Source organism: Tenrec ecaudatus, chromosome 17 (assembly GCF_050624435.1).
Source record: "Tenrec ecaudatus isolate mTenEca1 chromosome 17, mTenEca1.hap1, whole genome shotgun sequence".
NCBI classification, from domain to species: Eukaryota; Metazoa; Chordata; class Mammalia; order Afrosoricida; family Tenrecidae; genus Tenrec; species Tenrec ecaudatus.
Window position 1 is genome coordinate 58,037,726 of NC_134546.1, and position 24,231 is coordinate 58,061,956.

The window sequence follows — 24,231 nt, forward strand, 5'->3', positions numbered from 1 at the left end:
TATCTGTTTACTTTAGTTAATGCTAAAGATTAGTTGACAACCCTGGCTCTAAAGTAACACTGCTGGGATCTTCTCCTAACCCTACTGCTTCTTCCCCCCCAAGAAATGGAAACAATAGACATCGCTGCCATCACCACGCCCACCCCCACCCCCTCCTTCACTCTTCAGCATGCACACCCACAGAAATGGTTTCCCTCTCCAAAAACTCTGAGCTTAACAATAGGGCATCTGGGAGCAAATAGATCCCCTTTCCACTTCAAGTATTTTCTGTCTTGACAATTTCTACAGAAAGATGGACTAAGCACATGATGAAGGAAGGGTGTTCAGGCCGTCACAGAACAGAAGTGCGTGTGTACGGAAGGGCGGCTCTCCCTTTTGCTTGGTCCATCTTTGATTCAGGTTGTAGAGAGGAAAACAAATTTCCTACTTCTCCTGTGCACCCAAGTCCTTAATATTGTACAGACGACTGTCTCCAGCAGCCAATTAGAGATTACAACTGTGAATACTCATATGAGTAAAAGGTTTCATTTGAAAGAGAGATGAAAGTCAAGGTGGAAAGCTTCACACAGACGTTGATGAATTCAAGGATAAAAAACGATTTGCATTAAAATCTGAGTGTTGGTTCCGCCTTAGAGTAAACATTTTAAAAATACGGAATTCTAAGGAAGAACTACCTCATGCCTGGAGAAAGTGGTGGCATTTCCACGCACTTATGCAAGTGAACGCTGGGCAATGGATACGGAGGATGGACCAAGAGGGGATGCCTTTGAACGGTGGTGCTGGTGAAGTTGACCAGATGATGTCAGAAGAAGGAACAGATGTGTGTTGGAAGAAGTATAATCAACATTCTCCTTAGAATGAGGATGAAGAGTCTTTGTCTGATACGCTTGGGACAATTTCTGAGGAAGGACATGATGGTAAAGTGGAACACCACTCAAGTAGTGGCGACACCAATGGGCGTCACCGTAGCAGCCATTGTGAAGCAGTAGTAAAGAACTGCCTTTTGTACATAGGGTGGCTCTGAGTCAGATACAACTCAATGACTCCAAATAACACCAATAAAGAAGAAGAAAAAAGGAGAATAGTACAGTAAATCTACACCTGAAGAAGAAAATACAGCATGTTGTTATTATACATTAGGTGAGTTCTAGATGCATGCCTCTAAATACTACATTTGAACATTTCCATGAAAAGGGAGCATAAAAATTACAGATCCCATGTAACTCTTTGAAGATGAACCAGGAAAGATGATAGATTAATAATCATAGAAGGTTTAAAAATTATCAAAAAGATTTTCTTCCTTAAGGATTCTAGGGCCATCTGTTTCTTATTGGTGATTTTCCCTGGAAACTAAAGGAACAGCTAATTAGATCAGCTTTCCCAGAGCCTCTAAAAAATTGGGAAGTTGACCTAACCCAAGCCTCAGAGAGGCAGTACAAAATAAAATGACAGGCCAACCTCATTTATGAATATAAAACTTAAAAATACTAAGTACTGAGAAACGGCATTCAACAGAACATTAAAAGCATTACTGAGAAAGAGTAAGCATAGTGTATTCCAGGACCGCAAAGATGATTTAATTCTGGGAAATATTTGGGAGAAAAAAAATTAAACAGATGCCAGAATGGCATTTGAAACTCATCGTGGTAAAAAAATTTTTAAATTAAAGACAGGCTGACACAATGGAGGTGTGCATGGATTGTGATAAGAGTTGTACAAGCCCCCAATAAAATGATTAAATAAACTAAAGACACTATCTGAACCTGATAATAAATATGTAATCATGACTTCCTTTAAATATTTGTGGAACCTACATCCATCTTTCTAAATAATGAAAATTAGGGGCATTCACATTTACATAAACCAGAGACCAGTGGAGGATGTTGGCTGTTACTCATTGACCATTGCTTTAGAAATTCTGGTCAACATATAAATATCATGAAGATATAGATGCCTGGTGAGAAGGAAGTGGCAACATCACCATTATTTTTCTATGTGATATCACTAGAAAACCATAAGAATCCACTGAAAAATACTTATAATTTTAAGAAGTTCAACAAAGTGGCCAGAAGGAGACTAAGTATTTAAAAAACACCTACCTTGTCTATATACAGCTAAAAACAATTTTGAAGATAAAGTAGGAATATATTCCACTCTCCACCACTACAATAAAATCGACTAAGACCAATTCTTTTTTTTTTTCTTCTTTTACATTTTATTAGGGACTCCAACAACTCTTACCACAATCCATACATATACATACATCAATTGTATAAAGCACATCCATACATTCCCTGCCCCAATCATTCTCAAGGCATTTGCTCTCCACTTAAGCCCCTTGCATCAGGTCCTCTTTTTTTTCCCCTCCTCCCTCCCCCTTCCCCCCTCCCTCATATGCCCTTGGTAATTTATACATCGTTGTTTTGTCATATCTTGCCCTATCCGGAGTAAGACCAATTCTTACAAGAAATGGAGGACATCTACCTGGGAACTATGAACAGGTTATTGATAAGCCATTTGAAAAAATGGAGATGGGATGTTTTCATTAGGGTTTATAGATGTATAGATTTGGGCATAATTCAAGTTCAAAGCCAAGGTCAGCTCTTTGGAGAGGCTTTCCTAGATGACTTAACGCAGATGCTGCCCTCGTCGCTCTAGTCCATCCCATCGACTCTTCTGTCACCCTGTTTTAGGCTCTTCACGGCAGGTGGCTCCATCCGAAATGATCTTTTGGCTCTCGTGCCTACTGCTATCTGCCCTCTGAAGGGCAGGCATCACCAGGGCTGTGACTGAACCTTGATCATGGTGGCACGTCTAGAGCCCTGGCACATGCTAAGTGCGGCTTTAACTCACTCACATGGAAACACCTTTTTTTTTTTTGCTCAATGGTTTCAAAATTCATCTGGAATATAAACATGCTGGATTCTTTTTCTTTCTTTTTTTTAATTAAAAGATCATTTTATTGGGGGCTCTTACAGCTCTTATAACAATGCATACATCAATTGCATCGAGCATACTTATACATACGTTGCCATCATTCTTTTCTAGACATTTACTTTCTACTGAGCCCTGGGTATCAGCTCCTCTTTTTTCCCTCCCTCCCTCCCCTCCTACCCTCGTGACCCCTTGATAAATTATAAATTATTATTATTTTCCTATCTTACACTGACCACTGTTTCCCTTCCCCCATGGTTTCTGTTGTTCGTCCTCCTGGAGGGGTGTGTGTGTGTGTGTGTGTGTGTGTGTGTCTATGTGTCGATCACTGCGATTGGTTCCTGCTTCCTCCTCTCCTCTCCTCACCTTCTCCCTACCCTTTTGGTATCCCTACTCCCATCCCTGTTCTGGGATTCCGTGTGTTGTGAGGTCTTATCTCTTACCTGTACCTGTGCACAGGCTTTGGTTTAGCTTTGGGTTATTTTTCAAAGGAATCCTGAGGCCCATTGGTTAAGCACTTGGCCACCGATTGAAAGGTTGGTGGTTTGGAGCCACTAGCTGCTCTGTGGGAGAAAGCCCTGACAATAGACTTGTGTCAAGGTGACAAACTCTATGGGGCAGTTCTACTCACTCCCATGGGGTCAATAGGATTTGGGATCAATGGCATCCCAAACAACAGAGTAATTGAAAATATCATGAGCAAGAAGGATGAGGGGGAGATGTGACAACGCCAGATATTAAAGCATATAGTGGGTCCTTGGACACACGGGTGTGAGCTGTACCTGGCAATGCCTGGAGACATTAATCACCCCTGCACGCGCAGCTCTGCTCCCGTTGTGTCGCCAAGTAGAGCAGGCTCTCAAGCTCCTTGGGTGTTTTGTTGTGTGCAGTGTGATAATGTAAAGCTCAGATCACATACAACGTGCTCCTCCTGATCCCTGAAGTGCTCCCCAGAACCAGGGAAAAGCTATGGCCTTACGAGTGGAAGTTGAATTGCTTGATACATACCACAGATGGAAGCCTGCAGCGGCAGTGGCACCCCCACCCCCACCCCATGTCGAGATAAATGAACCCAGCATAAGGATCACTGTAATTAAAAAAATAATAATGAAATTTGAGCCGCCATCGATGCAACTGCACTCAGCCGCTGAACTCACTGCCATTGAGTTGATTCCGACTCAGAGCGGCTCTGGAGGACCGGGCAGAACTCCCCCTGTGGGTTTCTGAGACTGTGGAGCTGCCGGGGTTTCGAACCGCTGTCCAATGTGTAACCCATGACACCGCCAGGACACCATGCGGTACATCAGCAGGTGCAAACATGTGGTACCGTTTGTGAAATTTTTTTTAATCTCATAGGAAAATGTGTCTTTTATGTGGGTACAGTGTATATCCAGATGACACAAAGTATGATTTAATAGATGATTTTATCAATAAGGTCAACAGTGGCTAAGCTATTGGGGAGTCAAAATTCATACAGAGATTTTTGACAATGTTGGGGGTTGTCAGTGCCTCTGACCCTCACACTGCTCAAGAATCAACTATTTTTCAAAGTCACAATAATGAAAACAACACACGGAACAGGAACGATGAGATGGATCAGTGAACAGAGCAGTCCGAGGGTACGTTAGCCCATTCTAAACATTTTGATGTTAAACAGGTGAATTATTCAACAAAGTGGGCTGGAAACTTGGCTAAGCATAAGAGAAAACTAGAGATTCTCATTTATACCCTGATAAGTATCAAAAATGTTGACCACAAATTAAAAACCCCCCACAGATTTCGAGGAGTACATATTGTGTTTTTCCATTTACAGCAAATACAAACCAAGCAAGAAGTAACAGGCAAAGTGAAGCTATAGTGAACCTATGGTGCTAGATCAAGGGACTGTTAGCTTCTGGGGAGTTAGTGACAGAGAGGGCACCAGGGAGGGGCTACTGGAGTACTGACCAGAGCTCTGTGTCTTGAGTGGGTCATAGTTACACGGCTGTGTTAACCCTGTCTGATCTGTGCAGCAGTGCTCAGAGGCGCCAGGTTGGTGTAGTGACTTGTTGGGCTTCTGACCTTGCACTTACAAACCATCAGCTGCGCCGAGAGAGAACTATGGGGCTTTCTATTTCCATAAAGAGACACAGTCTCAGAAACTCACAGGGGGTTTTGCCCTGTCCCATAGGATCGCCATGAGTTGGCACCGAAGGGATGGCAGTGCGTCTGGGTCTGGCTTTCGTGCACTTTGGTTAAGTGCTGAGCTGCGAACTGCAGTGTGAGGAGTTCAAAGCCACGAGACCCTCTCCAGGAGAAAGAAGAACTGTCTCAGAAACCCTTTATGGCAGGGGTCCTCAAATGACGGCCAGCAGGCCACATGTGGCCCGCCCTGCCCCCCCCCATCCCCTGAGGACATTTATCCAGCCCGCCAAGTGTTTTTGTCCCATTTTTTTTACTTCAAAATAAGATATGTGCAGTGTGCATAGGAATTTGTTCATAGTGTTTTTTTTAACTATCGTCCGGCCCTCCAATGGTCTGAGGGACAGTGAACTGGCCCCCCTTAAAAAGTTTGAGGACCCCTGCTTTATGGGTCCATAGGAGTTGGAACCAACTCAATGGCAGTGGGCTTCGGTGCACTTTGGAACTGAGACTTTTCTTAGGTGTTTAATTCAATCAATAAAAATCTATAAAATAAATATGTCCCAGGTCATTTGACTCGAAAGCAGGCAACTCTGCTCTGTGATGAAAAGGTAAGCTTATTTCACTGCAGCCGATGAAGCAGGTCCACATAAGACCTAGTGCAGTGTGTCACATGGTGGGCTGCTCACCTCAAGGCACAGAGCTTGAGCCTCCCTGCCACTTGGTGGGAGGAAAATGAGGCTCTTTAAGGAGTTAACGCCTCGGAGCCCACAGGGGCACGTCAACTCTGTCCTATAGGGTTGCTTTGAGTCGGCATAGCCGTGCTACCCTGTTTCCCCAAAAATAAGACACTGTCTTATATTAATGTTTGCTCCCAAAGATGCGTTAGGTCTTATTTTCAGGGGATGCCTTATTTTTCCATGAAGAAGAATACGGTACACATTTATTGTTTTATTAAAAGAGACCTCACACTTCCTGTCTGCTCCGGCTGTGCTGCGGCCAACAGTGAGCTGCATGGCAGCACCCGCCGCTACGGTCCAGAGTCACGATAGCTTTTGGGGGGGGGCTTATTTTCAGGGAGGTCTTATTTTCGGGGATGCCTTATATTTCAGTGAGAGGCAAAACTGTGAGTAGGTCTTATTTTCGGGGGATGTCTTACTTTCGGGGAAACAGGGTAGCACAGACAACAGGATCTTTCCAGATCACAGCAAGAGGACGCAGCCTCTTTGGTTCCGTGCTGGATAGGAATCCTAACGAAGTGGTCCTGAAGTGAAGGCGAGAAGAGCCCACTTTAAACCTGACTTGAACGGTTACAACCTTGTCAGTTGGTCCTCCCTCTGATGCGCGTTGGACCCGATCTGATTTTCAACCTTTTCTGTAATTTTGGGGGGTTTTGTTTGTACATATTGGGGTTTATGTCGGATGTGTTATGTCACCCTTTTGAAGTTGTGCTGTATGTTTTTCGGTATATGCAACCCAGGATTGATGAAACGATAGAAAAAGCGAGTAAGGGTTTTGGGGGCGGGGGGTGGAGGGAGGGCGTCTACAGTGGTGGTGGGGGCAGGGGGGACACGGGAGTAAGTGTCAAGGAGTCCAGGGAGGAAAAGAATGTTTGGAAACTGCGTGTGGTAGCAATGGTACAGTCCTGCTTGATGGGATTGAACTATGGAATGATATGATGTATGTATTAACTCCCAATGAAAGAGCAAAACAAAAATGCTCAACAATCACCTTCTCCCATCTGCCAGCATTGATGAGGAAGGAACCTCCCTTCCAGAAGCAGGTTATAGTCTGTCTGAATTTAGAGGACAGTACCTGCCGCAGGGGACTAACACTCCCAAATCCAAACTCAGTGCCATCGAATACATTCTGACTCATTGTGACCCTCCTCCCTGTGGGTTTCAGGCGCTGTCAGTCTTTACAGGAGTAGAAAGCCTCATCTTTCGCCTGAGGAGCGGCTGGTGGTTTCTAACTCCCGGCCTTGCAATTAGAACCCATTGTGTAACCCACCTTACGAGTTGGGCTTCAATTTGTGAGGTCTGAAGTTCGAAACCACCAAGCGCTCCTTGGAAGAAAGATGGGCTTTCTACTCCTGTAAAAAGTTATAGTCTCACAATAGATGTATGTATGGGTTGTGAGAAGAGCTGCAGAGCCCCCAATAAAATGTTTTTAAAAAGAAAAAAAAGAGTTCTAGTCTTGGAAACCCACAAAGGCAGTCTACCCTGTCCTATAGGATCATTATGAGTCAGAATTGACTCGATGGTAGTAAGAGTTTGGTGTAACCCACCTCAGGTAGCTCAGGAGGGCCCAACAGCCCATCTTAGCATCTGGTCCTGATGCTTGAAACCAGACCACTGGTGTGGGTCCTATCACTTGCTTGAGTACCTGTTTCAATAGCATACTTGAGGCACGATTTCTCCAAGATGTCTTACCCTGTTTAAGAGTTACACACTCCTTTTAGAAGCCAATTTCAGAAGACATTTGCTAAGGTAGCTGGTGAATGTCCAGTGATTGACATAGACCTCCACCTTGGCCCATGGAGGGTTCTGAGACTGTAGGCTACGAGTCAAGTTGAGGTGGGTGGAGGTGGAGCAGTGTGGATGGGGCAAGAAGGTCTGCACAGGCTCAAGGGAGACGCTGTCTCTTTCTGGGGACCCGCTTTCTTTCTGCACCCCTGGCAAGTTCTTAGCACGGTGTCCTTGGGGGAAAGACAGCCTAAATTTGGACAGTGTGTCCACAAGGGGTTCACTGTGGGGTGCACAGGCATGTACTGATAAACTGCCACCAGGTAGGCTAAGTGCCAAACTGGGGAGATGGCCCAAGTCCCAGGAGAATCCAAAGGAAATGCCCACCCCCGCTCTGGATCTCCCTTTTCAGTGTCTCCCCTTTCCTGCTGCTGTCTGTGATGGGAAGGGTTCCAAATGGCAGGAAGACAGCCTATGGGAAGGTGTCTTAAGCTAGAACTTCTGTAACTGAGTTGCTAAGAGCCAAGTACCACACTGGCCACCAGGACAAATGGAGAGAAAGAGTCAAAGGAAACTGAAGGAAGGGTCTTGGGTTGAAAATGAATAATTCAATCGCACCTTAAATGAATCAACCGACAAAAAAAGGGCTCACTGCCATTGAGTCAGTGCTGACTGCATTGACTGCATAGGACAGGGGAGAATGCCCCTTGAGTTTCCACGACGGTAGGTAACTCTTTAAAGGAGTAGAAAGCCCCATCTTTCTCTTGATCAGTAGTTGTTGGTTTCGAGTGGCCGACCTTGTGGCTGGCAGCCTGATTTTATTGTTTAAACAGCACTCTGCAATAGGTGACCCCAAGCATGAGTCTTTGGGCCCACTGGCATCACAACACAAAGGCAGTGCTGTGTCCCCTCCTGTGGGGAGTCATGGCTGGTCTTAAAAGCCAGCGAGTGGCCATTTAAGATGCAATTGTTAGTATCTCCCATCCAGAGGAACGAAAAGTGGAGAAAAATCAAAGACTCCTAAGACAAATAGAGTCACGTAGCAGTGGAACCATCATCTCCACTAATCTCAGATGAGAAGAACTAGAGGGTAACCAGGGGCCATGATCAACTGCTCAGACAGGGACTGAACTGCTCAGCATGTCCTGGACAGAATGGGAGAAAAGTGTTAGAATCACAGTAAAAACCATAAAAAAGACCAAACATACTTTGGTACAGGCTGATGGAACCACTGAGACTGTGGCCTTGAAATCTGGAATTGGACTCGCCCCTGGGGACCATCTAGCAGTCAATCCATAGGTCCCAAAGAGAACAATAAAACTCATCAGGAGTGAACTTCCCAGAACAATTAAGCATACAAGACCCAAAGGGTCACGTTTTCTCCAAAACAAATCTCACAAGGGAGGAAGGGGACAGGAAGGCAGGCCGGATGGCTTGGGGGAACACAAGGAGCAAGCAGGAAATCTGCTGCTACATTGAGGGGATTGAAAGTAATGCCATGAAATGAAAGGTCCCTACGTTGTTGAATGGAAATGAATTTGGTTGGTAAAATTTCACCCCAACTACAATAAACAAACCCCAAACAACCAAAAAAGGGACCCGTAATACTTCAGCACCAAAAGGGATCTTAGTGATCACATAGAGAAAGACTTCTCAAATTTAGCACCGCCGACATTTGGGCTGAATAATTCTTTATTGGGGATTGGAGGATGCTTGGTAGCATCTCTGGTCTTTGTCCACTAGATCTATTTGTAGAACTGCCAGAATCTGTTCATCCAGTTTACCGAGGGCTCAAACGAGCCCAGTTGAAACCCACTGACACAGGGCAGTGGTCCTCTATCTTGACAGCACTAGCCATACTTGGGGGGCTGAAAACCCCCCTGATATCCAGCCTAGCCTCAGGCCAATTAAGTCCGGGTGTCTGGGCGTTGGAGCTAGGTGCTGGCTTATTTCAAAGCTCTTCCTGAGCAGCCAGAGTTTGAACCATTTAGTCTAAGAAGATAGGAAGGAACAGTTATTAAGCACCTCTGATAAGCTGCTTTACACGCTGTATCTCAAAGTCAACAGCCGTAGGTAATTGCCAACAGCTAGCCAAGGAGTGCGTGTATCTCCTAGTGTATTTGTTGGCTGCTTGCCTTTGGTGAAGAGTCTGTTCGCATCCTTTGCTCATTTTAAAATGTTGACTTTGTGGGTCTTTTTGTGGTTGAGATGAAGTTTTCTAAGAATTTTAGGGTCTAGACTTTTGTCTGATAGGTTTTTACATGCTCTATTGGAAGGAGTATACATTAGTACATCATGTCTTATCTTTCAAATTCTTCCACGGGCATTCCACTTGACATACAAAGTCTCCCCCTTGGAGTCTGTCTACCTTACAGCAGTATTTGGGTAACTACGAAAGGATATGTGCATAAGGATATTCCCTGAAACATTCCTTGTTAGCGAGGCTTTAAGTTTTCTCTACTAAGAAGTTTGCTGTTCTTCCAGAAATAATTTTCCCAGTTATTTATCCTGGGCTCCTCTTTCATGCTACAGGCTTTGAAAGATGTCTAGTGATCTTTGGATGTCCATACATATTATTCTCAGTTATCTATTGATGTTTCAGACAAAAGCAACGTGAATTCTGTCTGAGAACTCTGAATCCACGGGCCGTGCTAAGGACCAGGCGAAGCTCTAGGGGGTGTGAGAATGGGAGACGAGCCAGTAAGCGTCTCCTTTCCCCGTTCTGAGGAACCCTGGGGCAGTGTGGGTTATGTATTGGGGGGCTAACCACCGCGTCAGCCACGGGAATGGAGCCGCTGCTCAGCGGGAGAAGGACGGACCTTTCCAGCCTGGGAAACCCCCAGAGGCAGTTTTACGCTGTCCTTAGGGTCACTCTGAGTCTGAATTGTCTTGATGATGGTAGAGAGTTTGGGTTTGGAGTTTTCCCCAATTCCAGGATGAATTGTGAAGCGCAGCCTGTGACTTCCTTTACTGTCCTGGGTTGGCTAATATTATTCTCTCTGCTTTCTGTCTTCTAAATTTGCTCGAATCATTTACCCACCGATGGACTTGTACTATTTTCTTGGTGCCTATAGGATATATATGTATACACATAATACTACATATCACATATATTTAATTCCTTTAGCACGACTGCGATGGAATCTTGGGAGGAAGGGAAGAAAAGCTCATGTACTAGTCTGCTATGTGAGACCCAAACTCACAAGTACTTTTGGTAATAAATGCAAAACTGGCAATGATGTAAATATTGCCCAAAGGGATATGCTTAAATAAATGGTGTGACATCTAGTTGTGATTTAGGATTATGTCAACTAGACACTCCTGGCTAGGGGTGGAGTTAAACCTGGCAATCAAGTCACAGCCTGATGACCCCTCCTTGATGTCCTAAGCCTTTTGTGTAAGGGCAAGGTAAACAGAGACAGTCTCTCTGCCACTTAGTGTTCCTCCACACTGGGACCCGGTCTCTGCCTCCAGGGGTGGCCTCACGTGTGCTGCCTGACCCTGCGAATGGAGCCGTGCTGCCTTGCTATGTGGCCATCAACCTGGGATCCATGTAACTCTGCACTCACTGGCCTGTGGTCTCTCTGTTCCCCACTTCACCATTCCGCATCGCTGACCTGTAGCTATGGAAGCCTGACGAGGTGCTTACTATGGACAAGGGATTTGTCAGATGTAGGGATTTGAGCTGGACTGGGCTGGGCTGCCTGCTTGATATATGATTACTTCTTGATATGCAGCTCTGTCTTGTACATAGATGAGTCTCACTGGATTTATATAGATGAGTCTCACTAGACAATGAAGCCAACACATCCATTCCATGGACGTCTCTGCACTTGAAACCATCGTGCAGTAAGTCGGTCCATGTGTGCTGCAGTGGAAAGCCATCCATGGTATAGTACAAAACCAAAGGAAGCCAGTCAATTCAGTAAGTGCACAGATTCATATAAATTATATTTAATTAAACTAGAGATACATTTCAATGACTTTTTAATATTTGTATATGCACAAAGGTCTAGAGGACACACATTGAACAGTCAGTCCACCTTTGGAAACAGGAAGAAGGAATTTTATCTTTTCATTCTGTATCTTGTTCAAAATTTTTGTGGTATGGGGAATAAAAGAAATCTTTGGACATAATTATCATACTCACTGCCACTCAGTCGATTCCTTCTCATGGCGGCCCTATGGGTCAGAATAGAACTGCCATTGTGGGTCTTGAAGATTGTCCATCTTTATGGAAATAGAAAGTCTCATCTGTCTGCCTACACATATGCAAGGCATCACATTATTTAAACACCCCTCTCTTTCCCATAAAGAAAACAGCTTAACTAATAATGTAAATAAAGACTTGGAAATTATAGATGATCCAGGGTACCAGATCGTTTAAATGCTGTCCATTATAATTACTGTTAAAATTTTAAAGAAACATACACGTAAATGCTCAGGGATTGCTATTTTATTTTTAAAGGATATTAAACCCTTGAAAATCTCTTCCAAGTCTAAGCCTCGATGAGAATATAGCATCTTGGCAGGTAGGATAAGTCCTGTATAATCAATTTTTGCTCGGTATGCTTTTATGTCTGATCACTTAATGTTAAATAATAACAGCAGTAAGTTGAACTGACTGAACCAGGCCAAACATGAATATTTCAGCTGAAATAATTTTATAGTATTTTATTATTAAGAAAGAGGCTAGGAATATCACATGTCAATCATCTTCATAAAATTCAATTTAAACTATTTTTTCAAAATAGCAGAATTCAGAATAATTAAAAAAAACCCACAAACCCCCCTGAGGAGAATGCAGAGCCAACAATAAGATGAAGGGGTTCTGAATTCTCTTCCAGTAAATAACCAAAAAGATCTAGTTATCTGTATCCAACAAACAGTTTATATTTTGAAGCATGTAAACAAATAACCACCACAAACTGGAGCTCGGTTCTGCACTGGCGTTCAGTCTAAAACGGTATGAATAGATAATCCTCTCTCCTGAAATAACGCATACCACCGAGTTCCTCCCATCTAGCTCTACTCAGTGTTGTTGTGGTTAGGTGACATTAAGTTGGTTCCAAATCATAATGACCCTATCAAAAATGGAATGAAACACTGCCCGGTACCACGCTATCCTCACAGCTGTCCCTAGGTCTGAGCCCATTGTCGCAGCCGCTGTGTCAATCCATCTCATTAAGGGTCTTCTTCTTTTGTTTGCTGCTCCTTCCCCTGACCTAGCATGATGTCCTTCTCCAGGGACTGGTCCAACCTCACAACATGCCCGAACTATGTACGATGAAGTCTGGCCATCTGGTCTCTAAGGAATACCCTGGCCGTACTTCTTCCAAGAGAGATTGGTTTGTCCTTTGGGCAGTCCATTGATTCTTTTCCATCTTCTTTACTCAACATCCAACTTGCACATGCATCTGAGAGGATTGACAACACCGTGGCTTGGATCAGGTCCTCAAAGTAGCACCCTTGCTTTGATTGACCCTATGCAGCCTGCCACTTGATCTCTTGGCTGCTGCTTCCATGAGCACTGATGGTGGACCCATGCAAGATGAAATCCTCAATAACTGTAACCGTTTCTCTATTTACGTGACGTTACGTACATATGGGTCCGGTTGTCAGGGTCTTGGTCTTCTTCACATTGAGCTGAAATTTGCACGAGTACTCAAGGCTGTAGTCCTTGATCTTGATCGGCAAGTGCTTCATCAGCAAGTCCGCCTCACTCTCAGCAAGGTTGGCATTTGCAGATCTCAGGTCGTTCATAATCCTTCCTCCAAGCCCCATGCTCCATTCTTCTCCATATAATCCAGCTTCTCTGAGTAGTTGTTCAGCAAATAAGAAGCAGTAAGCTCTGTGAAGTAGCAAGTCAGTCTGTCCCCAGCTTGTGAGTAGGGCAGGGCAGGCTATGAACTTGGGCCTCTAGAGTCTAGCAGCAGAACGGGCTTGTGGACCCTTATACCAAATTAAGTCACTAAACTCAGTTAAGCTTGTTTGAGATATACATGCCTCACCTTTCTATTGCATGTTTATTTTAAAATTTCAGTGTTTTCATCATTAATCTACCATGAGGGGCAGTTCTACTCTGTCCTCTAGGGTCTCTATGAGTCAGGATTGGCTTGATGGAGTGAGTTTTTTTAAAACTCTATAATTCATAATTCTAAAAATTAGGTAATTTCAATTCCTTCCTGGAAGTAAATAGTCTAGTTTTTAACTGTGAAACTTCTTTGGAGATGAAAATATCATATATACATATGGCATGCATATACCATGGCATATGTATATGCATATGGTATATTACTATGGTACATCACAAGGAATGTCAAAAGAGTCATGAAAAATATCCATTGTCCATTCTTTTGAGGGCCCTGTGCATAGTGTGTCCATTGCTGCTGAGTGGATCTAACTCATGGGGATCCCATGTGCGCACAGTAGGCCTGCTCCATAGAGTGTTCAAAGCTTTCAGAAGCAGGTTACAAGGCTTGTCTTGTAAGACGCCTCAGGGTGGGTTCAAACCAACCATCTTTCAGCTAATAATTTTAAAAGGTTTATAAACTAAAGCGATTAACCTGTCTCACTAATGATACAAGCAAGTCTGTCTGCTTTGATGGTAATCTACTTTGCATTTTTACCAAAAGTCTAAGCCAGTTATTGGAAATACCAAGTGTGTCACAAAGAAAGGTTAATTTCAAATACATATAACCAAAGGTAATTTTGGAAAACAATAGGAAATCTGAAAAGAAAACTCTTCAACATTGCGAATTAAAAAGAAAAAACTATGATATAGATGGAATGATTTATTTCTTCCACACTGCCTATCCGGCAGAACCAACGTAAGAAAATGGCAGGATCCACTCTGGGTGCCAAGTTGCCTGTCTAGAGCACATAGCTCACCCAGTCGGAAACCACTGAAGAGGGACAACTTTTCCATTACTTGGAAAACTGAGAAGAAGCCACATATGTCTTTGAAAAATGCCCCAGTGATAGATAATGTGTAACAATGAAGTCATCAGTGGAGAGTAAAAAAAAAAGTGAGTGAGCTACATCTGCTCTCTGTGCATAAGTTTGAGTGGCCCCAGGGACAGAGCAGTCAGTGTACAGGCTTCATAGAGCAAGGGCTGGGCAGGATGAGGGAGCTGGGGACAAGAAAGAGAACAACCGTGAGCAGAGAAACACTATCCAAAGCGCCAAAGTAGACACTTGTTGTATGGTACAGGGCTTACATTTCACTAAAAGCAACTGGAGAAAGTGGAAAAAGGGGAGGAGAAGAGGGAAGGGGAGAGAGGGAGGGAGATGATGGGGAGGGGAAAGAAAAGAGGGAGAGGGAGAGAGAGGGAGGAGTGGATTAAGGAAGAGGAATGGAAAAGGAGGGAGGGAGATGATTTCCTTAGTAGCGGAAGCTCCTCTCGCTGTAGCTTATCTTTATTTCTGCTCTCCCGCCTTTTCCCACGTGATGCTACATCATATTGCTACAGATTTTATGACTTTCTCCTGCAACACCAATCTCTGAGCCTAGGAAGTTGAACTTGATGTTCCGATCACCCTCTCATTTCCTCTGGGTCCTTCCTTTCTTCCTCTGCTTGCCCTTCCTCTGCATCAGCGTGGGGATTTCTATTTCCAAAGAGCTTTTAGTAGTCTGACCAATTCCCCGGGACAAAGGAAAGGGAGCGAACATTTGTCAACCGCCCGGTAAATTCCCTGGTTCTTCCGGGTCCGGAACGCTCATTCTCCCATTCGATTCTCGTGCTGTGGTGCTGGTCAGTTCTGACTCACAGTGGCCCGTGTACAGCAGAATGAACCACTCTCTGGTGTTGCTTCCCGCGTCCTCCCCACGATGGTTAAGTTTGAGCCCATTGTGTCGCCACTGTGGCAATTCTTCTAGTGAAGGTCTTTCTCTTTTGCACGATTCTCTACCAAATATGATGTCTGTTTCCAGCGACTCGTCTGTCCTGTTAACACCCCCCTCCCTCTAAGGGGCATTCTGCCTGTACTTCTTACAAGACAGATTTGTTAGCTCTTTTCGCAGTCCATGGTCCTGCCGGCACTCTTCAAACTCAGCGACTCTTCCGCAGTCTTCCTGATTCAGTGTCCAACGTTCACCCACATACAAGGCTTGAGAACACCAGCACCACATGGAAGAAGCACACCAGCCTGTCTGACCACGAGGTGCAGAAGGGACCAGTTATCAGACATCAGAGAACTAAAAATCATATCAATGGGTGCCCACCTCCCTGATACGATCAATGAAGACAAATGTGTGCATGAGCAAATGTGGGAAAGAAAGCTGATGGTGCCCAGCTATCAAAAGATATAGCGTCTGGGGTGTTAAAGGCTCAAACATAAACAAGTGGCCATCTAGTTCAGAAGCAACAAAGCCCACATGGAAGAAACATACAAGCCTGTGTGACCACGAGCTGTCAAAGGGATCAGGTATCAAGCATCAAGGAACAAAAAATCATATCATTGTAAATGTGGGTGAGTGCAGAGTGGAGACTCAAAGCCCACTGGTAGCCAACCGGACACCCCTTGCTGAAGGGTTGTGGGAGGAGACACCCCCCCCCAATATCATGATCCCAATTCTACCTTACAAATCTGGCTAGACCAGAGGATATACATAGGTACAGATAGCAACTGGAAACACAGGGAATCCAAGACAGATGACTCCTTCAGGACCAGTGGTGAGAGTGGTGATACCTGGAGGGTGGAGAGAATGTGGGGTAGTAAGGGGGAACTGATTACAAGAATCTACGTATAGCCTCCTCCCTGGGGGATGGACAGCAGAGAAGAAGGTGGGTGGAGATGTCAGACAGTGTAACATATGACAAAATAATAATAATTTATGAATGATGAAAGGTTCATGAGGTAGGGGGGAGTGGGGAAGGAGGGGGAAAATGAGGAGCCGATATTAAGGGCTCAAGTAGAAGGCAAATGTTTTGAGAATGATGATGGCAACAAATGTACATATGTTCTTGACACAATGGATGTATGTATGGATTGTGATAAGAATTGTATGGGTCCCCAATAAAATGATTTAAAAAAAAGGGAATACCAGGGCTTGGGTCAAGCGCACCTTAGTCCACCAAGGGACATCTTTGTTCTCAATACTGTCGAGGTCTTGTGCAGCAGATTTGCCCAAAGCAACATGCTCTTTAATTTCTTCATGGCTGCTTGATTCTCAGGGCCACTTAGAAAGTCACCATTTGTATTCCCACGCTCCAGACGAAGACATGGAGGCTCTGAGAGCTGTTTCCATTCATCCATCAGAACACATCCACCCTGAGTATCAATTTCATTTTCAGAGGGACCAGCTTGAAGCTGTTTAGTGACGAGGACTTGCCACGAAAAACATACTGAAAATAACACGAAGCTAATAAAAAGTGGCCTTGTTTGCGGGGTGCATTTGAACACCATCACACCTCAAATAATCCTCAGAAGAACATTTCCAGGCTCCCAGGCAGGATTTTTATGGAGATGTGACCCCATAAGAAAGAACAAAGAAAGGAGGAAATACACAAAGTTTTTTGGGTTTTTTTGTACGATTGTAAATAACAGATAAACAACTCATTGGGAAACTCAGCTCGAGGCCATTTAAGTGGCTGTGGGGTTTGCTGGAGCAAATGTAACTGTTTTCTGCTTTCAGTGGGTTTTTCCCAGAGTCCCATCTGCCACCCCTTCCTCCTCTGGCCAATAAAACCAAATGAAGTTCATTTGGGCTGCATTTGCCGGGTGATCAGCAGAATACAGCACCCTTGGACCTGAAGATCACCTCTTTCAGGAACATGGGTTCAAAGTGGCCTTTCGACACCGATGATATTGTTCGCCATGATGGTAGCCACTGAAGCTGTCTGCAAGACACACACTGCTCACCCAGAGGCCCACTCCCTCGGGCAGCTGAGGCAGGAAAACGAGAAAGAGGACTTTTCTTTAGAGGACTAAGGAATGAAGGAAGGACCAGACAGGACCATTGGGTGTCCCTTGTCCCCGTAAACTCCAACAGAACAAAGATGGGCAGATCTACTGGCCCCTCCCATCTCAGAGAGAAACAATTAACCTGCTATTTCATAACCAAGGCATCTCTTTAAGAACAGAAACTCAAACAAACAAACAAACCAAAGGCAGGTCAATGTGTAGATGATAAAAAATATTTACTTGCAAGAAGGATATATATATATATATATCACAAACACATACATATATGTGTGTGTGATATATCTATCTATCTAAAACTTTTTCCATTGGTGACATTTCATCACTCATTTCAAGGGAGTGGGAAGGGAGTGACGGAGCAGCTGGTACTGCTGGTATACCCCAGTGGCACCTTCCCATGTCAAGGGACCTTGGGCCACTGCTGTGCCCATCTCACAATCCTGGAAGGAATAATTCACACAGAGGAGGCAGATAGTGTCCTCTGGAGAGTGACCAAACTTACCCAAATAGTTGTTGCTTTTGTGCATCTCGGTGATGTTGATTTTTGTGGCTCCCTGGGGGATCTCGACCACTCGGTGGTAGCCCAGGCTGGTGAGCGCGTGCTTGAACACACCGGACACCACCTGACAGCCAGTGTTATCGCCTCCGCACACCCCGCACTTGTCCACGACTTTGTCGGAGCCCAAGAAGTCGTCGCAGCCGATACTCTGCAGAGAGGGAAAACACACAAGACTCATGTAGCAAATGTCTGGAGCATCCTGGGGGGACGGAGGGCAGAGGGCATGCCTGATGACCTCTCGGCGGGACTTGAACCTCTGACCTTGCTCCTGCGGTCACTTAGCTCTCACAGATGGAAAAGTTCATGCTCTCAACAGATAATAACAGAGCGCCAACCCCAGCACAGCATGTTTCCCAGGGGCTCGTGAAATATACTTCAGAGGCGTAGGGCACGTAAGCCACAGCCATTGGGTTCATTCTCCCCGGGGGTTTCCCAGGCTGTCGATCTTTACTGGGGCAGCCAGTCTTATCTTTCCCTATTGGAGCAGCTGGTGGGTTTGAACTGCCAACCTTGCAGTTAGCAGTCCCATGTTTACCTAACAGCACCACCAGGGCTCCTTAGGCGTAGGGTAGGTGGGCTGTGCAAGTGATCTAAACCAGTTGGTATGGAGCCGACTCTGGCTCGTGGCAGCTCCTACGTGCCAGAGTAGAAAGAAAGCCACAGGGCTTTCAATGGCTGCTTTTCGGGAAGTCGATTCCCTGGCCTTTCTTCCAGACCCTGCCTGGGGAACTTGAATCTCCAGCGCGGCTGGTTAGCAGCCATCTGCTTAGCCATTTGTCCCACCCAGACACTCCGCAAGGAACAGTACACAAGACAAGTAAACAAGCAGAGTGCCTCGTGGGTGTAGTAAATGAGCATCGGATAGATAACACAGGGCGCAAGAATGGAGGTCGAACAGTGTGTTTACACAGGGTGGACAGGGAGCTGGTTCCTCACATCCATGCCTTGCTGGGCCCTGCTGAGTTTTCAAGTGGAGAATCTCTCGGAGTCATGCTTCTGTATTGACAATGGGTTTACGCTCATTACTCATTCTAGGTTTTTTGAAAAAGCTCTATCATCCCCTTCTTCAGTTCTGTTTCTGTTGGGATAATTCCAGTTGAATAAAGAAAAAGGGATTGATCTCTCTGGGATTCTTTTCCATTTCTGAAGCTGAGTCCACAGAGTGTAGGATCATGTTTCCTAAACCCCAAATGGAGATGCATGGCGTGAGCAGAGAGTTTTGCCGTGTTTTCAGCAGGGGCAGGGGCAGATGAAGGGAGTGGACTGCAGTTTAGACAGCGGAATCCTGGAATTACTGGATCATTGTAATGGGGTGGGTGGGACTAAGTCTTGCTATCAGAACGCCACTCTGAAACTTGAGACACGTTTTCAGAATCACAGACTGGTCTTGGAATTTTAAGAGCATGGCTCATGGGCAGAGTGGTCAGCCAACGATTCAAAGTCCACTTTTTGTTTTGTTAAACAGCCCTGTTCTGTTCAGGTGGGCCCTAGAGGTCACCTTCTACAGGCAGAGCTCCCACAGAGGGGGACCCCTTTCTCCTGCAGCCTCCCATTTGATTGACGTCTTTCTGTAAGCACTCCCCACCTACATTATTGCTTCCATATTCCCCAGTGCACATCAGTCCATCAGTCATAACTGGGCTTCCTTCACAAACAGCTTCTCTGTAAAACATTATTCCTGACCATCACAGAACGTCATCTCAATATGTTCATCCAATTAGCCTTTCAAAATGCCATGTTTGCTCCATCTTCCTCCTGCTTCACATATTCCTTGCCTCTGCCTCAAACACATTTTTCAGCAGAACAAGAAGGAAAATGTTTTCCCGTGCATGGCTTTCCCTTCTCCTCCGTGTTCGCCCTTCTTTGGAAACACAGTGATAAGAGGATTCAACTGCAGACAGAAGTAAGCAGAATGCAGAATTCATGTTCTTGCCGAGGCAAGAGTCAAACCAACCTAAGAAGTTACTCCTGATTGCTGCTTACAGGGCAGCAATGTGGGACAGAAACAATGGTCACCTCCCCGGCCTTGTCCATCTCACTCTCCTCTTCTTTCCTTTCCCATTACCCCTGGACTCAGGCTATGCCGGACTGAGCACTTTGTCAGGAAAACATTCCAGGGAAAAGGGAAAGTATTCTATGTTGATTTGTGTCTTCCAGACAGAGATTCAAGTCCTAACATTCGGTACTTGTGAATGTTACCGTATTTGGGAATCGAGTGTCTATAAATGTAATTGGTTCATTGACATGATGTGATACTGGCGTAGGGTAGGACCTCACCCGCCAGGATCTTTGTACTTTTAAGAAAAGGTGAGGAGACATGGAGGTAAAATGGATGGCATGCAACGACAGAGACGGAGATTGGTGTGATGTGCCTTGTATTAGTCTGGGTACTCTAGAGAAACAAATCCACAGAAATTCATGTATAAGAGAGTTTTATATAAAGGTTAAGTATGCATCAAGAAAACATCCCAACCTAGTGCTGCCCAAGCCCATAAGTCCAACATTAACCCATTGACCCATATGTCCAACACCCAGGGCTGCATCGGGGTAGGTCCATGTGGCTTCTCCTCAGGGATGTCTCACAGGAAGTGAGCCTTGCCAGCGGAAGCAGGGAACTGGCTAAGGCAGCTGCACCCTGATCCAACCATCACAAAGCAAGAGACCCGAGAACTCGAAAGGTGAGGCTCACTGAGCCATTTATCTCTCCGCCCTTCTATTAACTCCACATGTGTTTATCGGCCAGGTTGGCCCAATAGACTAACAACCTCACACCTGGAAATCAGGAGTGCCAAGGACTGTGCAAAACCACCAGCATTAAGGAAGAAGGCACGCAACAGGCTCTCCCTCACACCCCTTGAGAAGGAACCACCGATTTTGCGGACACCTTGGCTCTGGAGTCTTCGGAATTGTAAGAGAATAAATTCCTGTAGTTTTAAGCCACTCAGTTTGCGGTCCTTTGTTATAGCCCCCGTAAGAAGCAGCTAACAAATCCCCCCACACTCGTTGCCATTGAGCGGATTCAGACTCACAGTGCCTGTGTTGGGACCACGTCGGGTTTGGTTGCATGGGGGTTTCTAAGGCTGGAAGTAGACCATGAGGCCTCTCTTCCAAAGGTGTCTCTGGGTGTCTGGAACTGACAAACATTTGGCTCACAGCCAAGTGCTTGGTTGTTTTTCCACTATTCAGGGACTCGGGAAACATGACTACAAAGATGCAGAAAGGCCTGGAGATCCGAAAAGATGCAACATGTTCACAGAAGACCAGCAGACACACACAGTTGCTGGAGAGGGATGGAATGAACCCCCACAATCAACTGAATTTGTCAAGGGTCTTGTTTGTTAGGCTGAAGGATTTGATTTTATCCTAGGGCACCACCAACCAACAAAGGCCAGAAGAGAAGGTGGGGTATGCTCAGCTGTGTTTTTTTTCAATGATAACTTGTGCTTCACTATAGAGGGGTCCCAGGATGGGAACAACAAGCAGTCCAGTGAACGTTTCTTTCGCATACTGCGCATGTGTGTTGCTCTTATTCTTGGTGGTGTTAAAAATGAATGAGCGCTGCCGGAGAAGGCAGTCCTTGCATACATCCTCAGCCCCCGGCCCAGGTGGAATGACATCGTTACAAGGGAAGTACACAACCCTGCATAGCTCTAGACAACCACGGAGAGTCAGAACGTCATTTCCCGCTGTGAATCAGGCAGTATATTAAACACTCTGTGCAGTCTGGGGGCTGCCACACCAGATGTCCTGCATAGCACGGTTACCCCAAATGAATCTAGACATGTGGGGTGGGGTGAGGTTTGGAGTACTTCACTTCCTGCCCCCGCCAAGCAGTCCTAAGATTTGGGCGGCTGGCTTCAGTGGGGTTGTGGCCACCGGAACGGTGCCAAAGGCCGGAGTCAGTATTCTGCCTCTTCAGAGACCTCCCTGGAGTCTGAGTACCAAGCGAACCGTCCTTGGCAGCTGGGGGAAGGACTGGACCTGAATGGAGCATCTCTCTAATGGGTACCGGAGTCTCCAAGAGTCTGGGCTGCCCTGGAACTGGCCAAGCATCACATCCCAAAGGAAAGATAGTCCCCAAATGAAACCTGTGCAGGTGACGTACACTCAAGATCTGTGAGGCTGTGGGCACAGGCTGGGGTGAGGATCACTGGGTACAATGGGGTTGGGGGTGGGGGAGGTGAGGGAGAACAGCCAATTGGATTGGGTGTCCAGGTCCAGGGAGGCCATGGCTGAGGAGGTACCTCTAAACTAGGTCCAGGCCAAAGAAACAGCAAGTACAAAGGTCCTGAGACAGGGGTGACAGAAGACCCCTGTGACTGAGGCAAGGGGTACTGAGGGAACACAGTAGGATGCAGGGGGTTCCTGGGGTGGAGTGTGGTCTGAGGACCATCAGAGGGGACCGTTGGCTCTAAGCTGAGGAATGGCTGTCCCATATCAGGAAAAGGAATTCATTTATTCACTAAATAGTGATTGGGGCCAACTAAGTGTCAGGCATTGAAAATGCTCTGGTGAGCAGAACACATCTGGTCACGCCACTTGCCGTGCAGGGGTCAGGGCTCCGGGTGTTAGTAAAGAGTAAATAAATAATACATTAACATGCATACCACACTCCAACAATACATACATAAATAAGAAGTGGGGGAAAAACCCATGATAAAAAATAAATAAAATAACTACATTTCAATACCAATCGAGAGCGGCGGCGGAGGCTGTGACAGGCAAAATCATGGAACATGACGCCATCAGGAACACAGGCCGAGCTCTTCTGAGGAAGTGAGAGTGTCACCATTGACTGTCTATAAAACTTTTGTGCATTGTTTCAGCAGAAGTTTATTTTTTAAATAAAATATTCCCATAGCTATAACAACAAAACATTTCCAAAAGCCAAGCTTGTTGTTGGTGGAGGTACATAGCAACCTGGTGTACAAAGGACAAAATACTGCCTGGTCTCGGATCACCCTCACAATTGCTCTCTGTTTGAGCCAGTCAACGCAGCCACTGTGCCAATCCATCTTGTTGAAGGCCCCACTACTTTCTCGTTTTCAAGGCCCCACTACTTTACCAAGCATGAAGTCCTTCTCCCGGAATGGTCTCTCCTGATACTATGTTAAAGGCATGTGAGACGCAGTTTCACCATCTTTGCCTCGACGGAGCATTCTGGTGGCGCCTCCCAAACAGACTTGTTTGTCCTTTCGGCAGTCCACGGTACTTCAACATTCTTCGCCAACACCACACTTCAAACACACCAGTTCGTCTTCAGTCTCCCTGATTCCACCCCCAACGTTCACCTGCAGATGAGGCGATTGAAAATACCCTCGCCTGGGTCAGGAGCACTGGAGTTCTCCTAGTCACACCTTTGCTTTCCAACATTTTAAAGAGGTCTTGTGCAGCAGATTTACCCCATGCCCATGCCGTTTGACCTCTTGACAGATGTTTCCATGAGCATTGATTATGGATCCAAGCAAGATGAAGTCCTTGGCCACTGCAAGCGTTTCTCCATTTAAAGTGCTGTCACCTGCTGGTCTCGTTGTGAGGCCCAGCTTACTGTATCAACATAACTAGAAGCCTAGAGCTCGATGCCAATTTACTTTGTGAAGCTCTCGACGGACTCTGCTGTTAGGCAGGTGTCTAGTTTGAAAGACAAAACAACATGCTTCTGCCAAGCCTGACAGCCCCGGAAGACCACTGGGTCCGTGTCTACTTTGTCCTGTAGAGAAGCTGCAGAATTGGAGCTGACTTGATGACAGTCGCTTTGAACACATTTCGCTCATTTAATCTTGAGCAACCCGCGATATTTCTGGCAACTGGAGGCCACGGAGGCTTAGGGGAAAGGCGAGGGAACTTGTCCAAAGCAATGTTGTTCGTAGCAGGTAGCGCTGGGGTTTGAACATGTTCTGACTTACCACGCCTGCTGTTAGGCCCTGTGGGAAAAAACTGCCTCCATCAAGGATCAGAGGTCACCTTTACGGAAGGACTGAGTGACAGCAGGGAGGGAGGCACAAAAGCACACCCATGGACCGTGCTGTTGCAGAGGACTGGTGACTCCAGCGCTCTCTTACTTTACTGAGAGGGACCAATCCTATTGTGTCTTCCCCCTCCCGCCCCGGCTGGTTTAACACGGTACCTTCCATAAAGTTAATGAATAGATATTTCACCCGATCTTCCGATTACCTTGCTTTTGTTACAACTTTAAATTCGAAATAGTTCACCTCATAAGAAGCTGAG

The 24,231-nt window shown here is 45.6% G+C and overlaps 1 protein-coding gene across 2 annotated transcripts in view; it reads right to left on the reverse strand.

The window, feature by feature from the left end:
* Window positions 1–24,231, reverse strand: part of THSD4 (thrombospondin type 1 domain containing 4) — a 726,614-nt gene that overhangs the window by 89,873 nt on the left and 612,510 nt on the right. For both annotated transcript variants that reach the window (XM_075535168.1, XM_075535169.1), the window contains one exon: window positions 17,947–18,151. In XM_075535168.1, the coding sequence (XP_075391283.1) occupies window positions 17,947–18,151 (205 nt within the window). The remainder of the gene's footprint in view (window positions 1–17,946; window positions 18,152–24,231) is intronic.